At 33.6% G+C, this 10,699-nt stretch overlaps 1 protein-coding gene across 3 annotated transcripts in view; it reads right to left on the minus strand.

Moving 5' to 3' along the window:
• The window catches only part of RNGTT (RNA guanylyltransferase and 5'-phosphatase), a 362,779-nt gene that overhangs the window by 238,638 nt on the left and 113,442 nt on the right, over positions 1-10,699 (minus strand). For all 3 annotated transcript variants that reach the window (XM_032155038.2, XM_032155029.2, XM_032155048.2), the window contains exons 9-10: positions 10,386-10,521; positions 6,484-6,555 (exon numbers count right to left, since the gene is read on the minus strand). In XM_032155038.2, coding sequence (XP_032010929.1) covers positions 6,484-6,555; positions 10,386-10,521 — 208 coding nt within the window. The remainder of the gene's footprint in view (positions 1-6,483; positions 6,556-10,385; positions 10,522-10,699) is intronic.

A 10,699-nucleotide genomic window follows, 5' to 3' on the forward strand; every position in this document is an offset into this window, starting at 1 on the left:
ACCTAATGTTTACATAGGGGTGGCAGCACTTGCTTAAGGAGTACCTTGGGGATGTCTTTTTCTCAACTTTAGAAGGATGACAACTTTGATATTCAGCAAAGAATAAGGAGTGAGACAAAGTGAGTGAGAGGTATGAGGTAGCACACGTTCTCTTTACATAAAGGCGTACAACCATCTGTAAAGGATATTTATTGGGGAAATGCTAGTAAATAACCATACAGTCCATGTGTCATCTTTTCTATGCAATCAACATCGTCAACAAGGTTGAAAAATCTAAAATGTTAGGCTGGTTTATTAGAGTTATTAAAAGAATTCAGACACTTATAAAATTAAAGTAGAATAAGCAAGCCCTCTTGTATGTTCTAAAAAAAAAAAAAAAAAAAGTCTAACAACTGTTAAATATGTAAATGTCTAAATTCCCTCCTAGAAGCTTTCTACCTTTATACATAAATTCACCAAACTTCAAGAATAGACTGAAAGCAAGTTCACCTTCAAATCCACAATGCCTATGGGCAAAGTTAAGCTCTCAACAGATAGGTGTTGAATCACTAAGACTACAGGAAACACTCAATAATTATTGACTAGCTTGTCCCCTGTTTTCAGTTCTTACTCCCTTCAAAACCCTATCCATACTGCCACTAGTTATCTTTCGAAATAGTAAAAGTATGTTCATATCATTACTATAATGAAAACCCTTTAACAATGCCTTATTACATAAAGAACTAAGTTAAAATGCCTTATTCAAGTAATCTGGCCCTTTACTTAACAATCCATTCTCATTTTTTGCTATGTCCCACACCTTACCATCCATCAAGTATACTAACAGGCCGGATGCAGTTGGCTCACACCTGTAATCCCAGCACTTTGGGAGGCTGAAGTGGGCAGATTGCTTGAGGCCAGAAGTTCGTGACCAGCGTAGCCATCATGGCAAAACCTCATGTATTTGTATTTTTGTGCTAAAAATACAAAAATTAGCTGGGCATAGGGGCACACGCCTGTGGTCCCAGCTACTCAGGAGGCTGAGGCACAAGAATTGCTTGAACACAGGAGGCAGAGGTTGCTGTGAGCTGAGATCGTGCCACTGCACTCCAGCCTGGGTGACAGAGGAAGATAGTCTCAAAAAAAAAAAGTATGCTAACAAACCATCTAATGCTCCTGACCTCCATGACTCAATCCTTCAAAACTAATTTGTGTCACTTTCTCAGTCTGCAATTCCATGGTTCAGTGACTCAACTATACCCAGGGAAGTTGGAATACTCTCACCTCTCTAATACCACTATATCTTTTATATACCTTTGTTATGTTTATGATTTTAAAATTATAATTTCTTTACATTTATATTTCATCCATAATAGTCTGCAAATTTGCTTTAATTTTATATCCAATCTAAACACATATCCTAACAAATACATTAAAAAATGCCTATTTTTTAAAAATGTGTATACATATACAACTGTGAAATATTATAAAATGTTATGTTTTTAATGTAAAATGTTATAAAACAGACAAAATAATGTATTAATTTTTTTTTAAGTTCTCCTGTGTTCTTCCCAAATTCCAATGAAACGCTGTGCAAATGGCCTTCTTTGGAAGCCAGTACACTAGCGTGTGAATTCTTTAAAGGCAAGAAATTATGCCTCATTCATCTTTGTATACCTAGTACATATGTACTTGACATATAAAAGATGATTGATGCTGAGAGTCAGAGGGTGAAAAAAAAAGATAATTGATGAAATTCTTTCTGGACAAGCTAATAAACTAACGGACTGAAAAGATTTTAAATATTATTTCAAAAAAATTCTTTTTCTAACAGTGGCCCTGATTTGGTGATACAAAATAAATAACGTTGTTAATCATCCATAAAGGCTCCATAGTAAATTAAAGAATTAAATATACGATACTTTCAATTATAAATGCATCCCAATATCAGAAATGTAAAAATATATGTGGCTTAAAATCATGAAATATGGTAATAGGCACACAATAAATATGTATTGAATAAACAATTATTGACCTAAAGACAAAAAGCATAACAATCATTTTTAGAATAAAATATAGATTAATTTCTTAAACAAAACAAAAAGTACAATATTTGGGAAGGTCTGATGAGACTGATTTCATTAAAATTTAAAGCTTCTGTGCATTAATAAACACCGATTTGGAAAACATATTACCACACATATAACCAGGAAAGGACTAGAATCTAGAAAAGGTAATTGACTCCTACATATTAAGAAGAAAAAAAAAGACAGAAAACCAAATAGAACAAACTTGCAATTAAGTTACAAAAGAAAAATACAAACAGATAAAAATAAACCTCAGAAATATGTCCAACTTCATTGGTAATCAGGGAAAAAAATAGACAACCAAATAGAAAAAATAGAAGATTGTATTATAAGATTATACAAACTTGCAATTAAATCATACAAATTCCAAACAAGTAAAAAAAAATTAGAAATATGTTAAACCTTGTTAGTAATCAAGGAAAAGCAAATTAAAACAGGATGATACCATTTCACACACATCAAATTGGCAGTAATATAAATGTCTGATAAAACCAACTTTGGCAAACTGAAACAACTATTTCTGAGAGAAATTTAGCAATGCAGATAATACAGCTGAAGCTGCTGATTTAATCACAATCTCCATGACATGCTAATGACAGAATAGAGTTTTTAAAAACACTTTCCAGGTAATTACATTCCAAGAATGGGAACAACTGTCCTAGCGAAATTTTCACTTGTGCACAAGAAAAAAACATAAAATTGTTCAATACAGTAGTAATATAAAAGCAAAAAATGGAAATCTTAATGTTCATCAAAAGGAAAAAGGATAAATTCTGTATATTTATACAATTTAATACTCAATGGTAATTAAAGTGAATGAACTAAATCTAGACGTATTAGTACAAATAAATCTCAACAATATCTTGTTGAGCAAAGGTCAGCAAAGGTATAGTACAATAACATTTATATAACACCAGAAACCTTGCAAAAGAATATCATATATATTTTATGGATACACACATAGATAGTAAAAGTATCTGAAACATTCGTGGGAACAATAAACACACCAAATTCAGGGTAGAGGCTGATTCTGGGCAAGAGATTTGAGAATAGGAGAGAGGTGTAACTAAGAAACTTCTATTGGATTCGTACTGAATCATGTCTTATTAAAAAGAAAGTGGACCAAAAGTATGAAGTTTTAACAAATCTAGGTGGTCAGTACATGAGTATTCCTTATATTATTTTTTAGACTCTTCTATATGGTGAAATTTTTCATATTCTTAAAAAGTATTTGCTCTTGCTTTTCTAGTTCTTTTAATTGTGATGTTAGGGTGTCAATTTTGGATCTTTCCTGCTTTCTCTTGTGGGCATTTAGTGCTATAAATTTCCCTCTACACACTGCTTTGAATGTGTCCCAGAGATTCTGGTATGTTGTGTCTTTGTTCTCATTGGTTTCAAAGAACATCTTTATTTCTGCCTTCATTTCATTATGTACCCAATAGTCATTCAGGAGCAGGTTGTTCAGTTTCCATGTAGTTGAGCGGTTTTGAGTGAGTTTCTTAATCCTGAGTTCTAGTTTGATTGCACTGTGGTCTGAGAGACAGTTTGTTATAATTTCTGTTCTTTTACATTTGCTGAGGAGAGCTTTACTTCCAACTATGTGGTCAATTTTGGAATAGGTGTGGTGTGGTGCTGAAAAAAACGTATATTCTGTTGATTTGGGGTGGAGAGTTCTGTAGATGTCTATTAGGTCCACTTTATGTAGAGCTGAGTTCAATTCCTGGATATCCTTGTTAACTTTCTGTCTCGTTGATCTGTCTAATGTTGACAGTGGGATGTTAAAATCTCCCATTATTATTGTGTGGGAGTTTAAGTCCCTTTGTAGGTCACTCAGGACTTGCTTTATGAATCTGGGTGCTCCTGTGTTGGGTGCATATATATTTAGGATAGTTAGCTCTTCTTGTTGAATTGATCCCTTTACCATTATGTAATGGCCTTCTTTGTCTCTTTTGATCTTTGTTGGTTTAAAGTCTATTTTATCAGAGACTAGGATTGCAACCCCTGCCTTTTTTTGTTTAATCTATAGATTCAATGCCATCCCCATCAAGCTACCAATGACTTTCTTCAAAGAATTGGAAAAAACTACTTTAAAGTTTATATGGAACCAAAAAAGAGCCCACATCGCCAAGTCAATCCTAAGCCAAAAGAACAAAGCTGGAGGCATCACGCTACCTGACTTTAAACTATACTACAAGGCTACAGCAACCAAAACAGCATGGTACTGGTACCACAACAGAGACATAGATCAATGGAACAGAACAGAGCCCTCAGAAATGATGCCGCATAGCTACAACTATCTGATCTTTGACAAACCTGACAAAAACAAGCAATGGGGAAAGGATTCCCTATTTAATAAATGGTGCTGGGAAAACTGGCTAGCCATATGTAGAAAGCTGAAACTGGATCCCTTCCTTACACCTTATACAAAAATTAATTCAAGATGGATTAAAGACTTACATGTTAGACCTAAAACCATTAAAATCCTACAAGAAAACCTAGGCAATACCATTCAGGACATAGGCGTGGGCAAGGACTTCATGTCTAAAACACCAAAAGCAATGGCAACAAAAGCCAAAATTGACAGATGGGATCTAATTAAACTAAAGAGCTTCTGCACAGCAAAAGAAACTACCATCAGAGTGAACAGGCAACCTACAGAATGGGAGAACATTTTTGCAACCTACTCATCTGACAAAGGGCTAATATCCAGAATCTACAATGAACTCAAACAAATTTACAAGAAAAAAACAAACAACCCCATCAAAAAGTGGGCAAAGGACATGAACAGACACTTCTCAAAAGAAGACATTTATGCAGCCAAAAAACACATGAAGAAATGCTCATCATCACTGGCCATCAGAGAAATGCAAATCAAAACCACAGTGAGATACCATCTCACACCAGTTAGAATGGCCATCATTAAAAAAGCAGGAAACAACAGGTGCTGGAGAGGATGTGGAGAAATAGGAACACTTTTACACTGTTGGTGGGACTGTAAACTAGTTCAACCATTGTGGAAGTCAGTGTGGCGATTCCTCAGGGATCTCGAACTAGAAATACCATTTGACCCAGCCATCCCATTACTGGGTATATACCCAAAGGACTATAAATCATGCTGCTATAAAGACACATGCACATGTATGTTTATTGCGGCACTATTCACAATAGCAAAGAGTTGGAACCAACCCAAATGTCCAACAACAATAGACTGGATTAAGAAAATGTGGCACATATACACCATGGAATACTATGCAGCCATAAAAAATGATGAGTTTGTGTCCTTTGTAGGGACATGGATGAAACTGGAAACCATCATTCTCAGTAAACTATCGCAAGGACAAAAAACCAAACACCGCATGTTCTCACTCATAGGTGGGAATTGAACAATGAGAACTCATGGACACAGGAAGGGGAACATCACACTCCGGGGACTGTTGTGGGGTGGGGGGAGGGGGGAGGGACAGCATTAGGAGATACACCTAATGCTAAATGACGAGTTAATGGGTGCAGGAAATCAACATGGCACATGGATACATATGTAACAAACCTGCACATTGTGCACATGTACCCTAAAACCTAAAGTATAATAAAAAAAAAAAAGTATTAGAAAACTGCTATCTAAGACAGAGTACTCAGCTAAGAAATGAGAGTAAGCCCAGACTGAACATGTATTAAAGCAGAGCTCAGTGTCAAGAAGTAAAGGAGACAGAACTTACCTACTCACAAAGAAACAAAGCCACCCTGCCACCCCTTATGTCTAGTTATAGGCCAATGAATGCTATTCCAAGATCTGTGATAAGATTAAGCCAATTCTGGAAAGCATTACTTTTGAGGAATACAGTCAAACAGAACAAAATAAAACTTGATGTTTTCTGGCCCTGCGGCTCTTAAATTTGAAGCTCTTTGTTTTAAACACAGAAATTCAATCAAAAAATTAGATGTGTGCATTAAAAATGTCCAGGAAAAAAATGCCTTTTAATAACCTGGATTAATGCAATCCTGAATTAATACTGCAATTTATTACCCATTCAACAGCTCATAATCAGTTTCTCTTTTGTTTTGTTGCTGTTTTGGTGACAGAAATAAACTCATGAGATTTAAAAGAAAAAAATCAAGTACAGGATAATTAAAATCAGAAATTTTCATTTTGTGAAATGCTGTCTTATTTTATCAGAGTTAAGCCATTATTCTTTACTCACTTGCAAGTTAAAGAAACCTAAAACAAAGAAATGTGTGAAAATTAACAATAAGAGAAAGAAAAGGAGATATAAAAGGATTAACAAAAAGATACCCAGTGAGTAACCTGAGTCACAAATTTTCTTTCCTACTATCTCTAAGGCAGGACTAAAGACTATTTGTCAAAAATACATTCATTATTTCAGTAATAACTTGTATTTTATAAATTATAGGTACTTACATTGAATTTAATTATGTCATATATCAAATATCTAGGAACAGCCTGTCCATTTACTCTGTCAATAATCATCTCCTTGAAAGAGAAAAGAAGGTAAGTTTCTTCATACTTTAATTACAATTTTTTTAATTTAGCTGAAATATGGCATACGCACAGTAAGCACATAAACCATAAATATATAACCTGATGAAATTTCAAAGTGAACACACTTGTACCCAGATCATATCAATAAACTGTTAGCCCCCCATCCCCATCATGCATTTATTCTATACTGAAATAGAATCACCTGACAATATCTCATCATATTTTTTATATTTGAATTTCCATGCTACATTTTTCTTTATGCTTGAATTACTAAGCGACAATTATGGGTAGGAGACTACAAATTTTAAATTCTAAAAGTCAGGATGTTTTTTAAAAATGTTTTTGTTTAATCATTAATGCTTTAAATTTTGTTATACATCAATTACTTTAATCATAAAATCTATGACAATAAATGGCACCCTCATTATTGATTTAATTCCCATGTGAGCCATGTGGCCTTTCTTGGTTTCATACCACTTTACTAGGCTTTGATCAAAGGGAACGGGGCAAGAGAGTATGAACAGATCACTGCAAATCTACCATAGCCATTAAAAAGTAAAAAAAAATCTGCAGTCTGACAGAACAAGATAATGACATTAAAGGATGACTACAGGTATAAAATGCAGTATTACATAAAATTTTAATTATTAATATGTTTTTGACCTAAAATTATGTTTCTTTCCTCATATTCTTACTTGGAAACCAGATAGGTTTTCTTGCTTCTAATTTTATAACAGAAATTCCATGTACAACCATCTAAAATTACAAAAAAATACACTGATTTAGGAAAAATATATTTTGTTGTTGTAAGAAAGCATTACCTAAGCCTAAATACAAGGAGTGTAGTTATTTCTACTTGAAGAATAAGAGAAAGTTTGGTAATAAGGTACATGACCATTAGCTGCATCCTGAAAGATGCAGAGTATATTTTCCAACAGGATCGTGGATAGGCCAAATGGTATAACAAAGGCATGAAAAAAGATGGCTTGGGGTAAATTGTCCAAAGCTGAGTATTTGTGATTAGCAATCACAATCAAAGATGAGACTGAAGACACAGGCATGCTTCAGATATAAAGAATATTATACTGAATAGTCTGGCTTTTGTGCTATGAGGAACAGGGAACCACTGAAGGGTTTTCAAAACCTGTGGGCCTTCAAGGCTCATCTCTGTAACTCATTCCTTGAAATCTTTCATATAAGGCTCCCTTGGTTCTAATCATCACAGTCCATATAGGTGATGAAATGTTCCGGAATTAGATAGTGGTCTTGATTTTATGACCTTGTGGAAAAGACTAAAAACCACTGGATTGAACATCGTAAAATAGTGAATTTCACAGTATGTAAATCGTATCTCAATTTTTTTAAAAAAAGAACTAAATTAAAAAAAAAAGAAATCCTAAAAGCAGTTCTTCAGATTGAAGAGGAATAACAGAACCCCAGATACACAACATGTATTAAATGTCAGCGATATACATATTGGTTATACATGTTATATAATTATTAGCACAACGAAGTTACTAAAAGGATATTTCCTTTTAACATCAAAATACAAAATGTCATCTCTTCTTGATTGTTAATTTTCTCTACTTTAAGTTTACAGACTTTCTAAAATTTCAACAATAAGCATGCAGTGTTTTATTAAAAATTAATAGTTGAAAAAGACATGGAATTTTTCCAAAATTCTTGCTATTAACTTTAATGATTAACTGCTATATTCTTATCTTAGTCTCAATATTAAATTGATTAAATTTCACTGATGTGTTTCAGGTGAATTAATGCAATATTTCTAAATTCCTATTTTCCACATTTTATAGGTCAAAGAACATAGTTAAGCAAAGCAAAACAAAAGCTTCAATGCTCACATCTGACAGACAATTAGGTGGTTTGAATTATTCTTGGATTTGGAATTTTACAAAAACAATTTGCACATGAAAATGTAGAAGAAACAGGAAACTACAGAGGACTGTTTTAATTAACTAACCAAAAAAAACAGATATGGCAACTATAATTCTAGCCCAAGTAAATTGACATCATGAATCATATTGCTATTTTTAAAACTTCACAAGAATCTATTATGCTGCTCTCAGTTATCCAAGTTTGAGGTGAAATAAATAGTATTGCTAAGTTAAATCTGCAGATGGTTAAATATCTAATTTTTAAGCATTATTTCCTACCTAGAATGCCCTTAGCCCATGTCCATCAAAAATCTTTCTATAGAAATCTTTCTGTTTCTAATGCCAACTCCTACATAAAACATATTTAGTTCCTGACTAACTAGATGTGATTTATTTCTCCTCTAAACTACCTCAGGACTTAAATACCTCTCTTTGGGTTACTGTTTTATTCAAAGGTCTCTTCCATCATTAGCATTCATTCTCCACCCTACTCAATTAAGTAAAATGTTTCAAGGGTGAGGCCTTCTCCTCAACCCTCTAAGCAATACCCGTACTCTTGGTATAGCAACTCATAATAGGCACTCAACAAACATTAGTTCAATTATAAACTAGACTAAACTTTGACAAATGCTATTACTTAAGTCTTTTCCTTTCTTATATTTTATTAATTATAATGCTAAAAAAAAGTACCTTAAATAAAGATAACAAAAACTAAAATGTTCCTGCTGTTCCCATGAACCAACTACCAGAGCTGCCACAAATGACTATGACTTTTATGTACTATATAACTCCAAGGGTGCCAGTCACATTAACTATAATATGACAGTTAAATCTATATACATATAGATACATATACATGTACATATGTATATATATCATTTTTATTAGAAAGTGGTATTTTGTTACACATGCTGTCATAGGAATGAAAATTTACTAGATACAGGAAAAAATACAAAAATCAAAATGTCCAACAAAAGGGAACTGGTTAAATAAATTGCAGAACTGTTTCTCAAACTTGCCTAATTACAATCACTTGGTCACCTGTATGGACATGTAGGCCCCTGGGAGATTTCAATTCATATGGTCTAGGATATGCTATTGGCAAGGGTCATATTTTAAACAAGCAATTTTTTAACCCTACAATTTTCACAATCAAGATAGTTTGGAAACCCCAATTTATGGTCTCTATATATACAATGGTAAACCATTCAGACATTTATGTGAAAAAGATGTCCAAAACACATTGCTAAGTGTGGGAAAAAAGACAAATTACTAATCACATGTAACATTTGTTTCTCTTCATGCAAAATTATATAACTATCCATATGTATACATATTTGACCAGAGCACTCATTTAACACACTTTGCATATCTTTAACAAATTTCTCCACTAAAGAAAATATCTCAAAGTCTTACTTATGTTCAAAGATTCAGTTGGCAGATCCCTCTTTAAAAGGACCTTAATTCAATGTAAGTACACATAAGAAATAAATGACACTTAACATCCTAATAAAAGTTAGATTTGGCCGGGCGCAGTGGCTCATGCCTGTAATCCCAGCACTTTGGGAGGCCGAGGCGGGTGGATCACGAGGTCAGGAGTTCGAGACCAGCCTGACCAACATGTGAAACCCCTTCTCTACTAAAAATGCAAAAATTAGCCGGGCGTGGTGGTGCATGCCTGTAATCCCAGCTACTGGGGAGGCTAAGGCAGGAGAATAACTTGAACCCAGGAGGCAAAGGTTGCAGTGAGCCGAGCTCATGCCATTGGACTCCAGCCTGGGTGACAGAGACAGACTCTGTCTCAAAAAAAAAAAAAAAAAGTTAGATTTCATTTGAAATTTCTTAACCAACAGAAATACACATTTACTTACAAGGAAAATAAAAACGGCAATGTTTAGTTTTATAGTATACATAAATATGACTTACGCCATCCAAGAGAGTATTTGATAAATGCATACGAAGATCTTTACGAAATGGAAATTCCAGATTTGAAACATGAAATACTGAATTGTCTCTATCAATCATAAAAACTTCATTTGTGCCATCAATCAACATCATGTACCTGTAAATGAAACATTAAAAGCTAATATTTAAAGTATAATATCAAGAACAGCATCATGAGAAATAACAAACTGGTTTCCATAGACCTTAAACATCTGTAGACTAATGTTCACTAGAGTCTCTCTATCATGTAGATTAAAGTATCACAAATAATAATTTTCTTTTTTTTTTTTTTTTTT

Source organism: Hylobates moloch, unplaced genomic scaffold, assembly GCF_009828535.3.
Source record: "Hylobates moloch isolate HMO894 unplaced genomic scaffold, HMol_V3 SCAFFOLD_2, whole genome shotgun sequence".
In the NCBI taxonomy this organism is placed as follows: Eukaryota; Metazoa; Chordata; class Mammalia; order Primates; family Hylobatidae; genus Hylobates; species Hylobates moloch.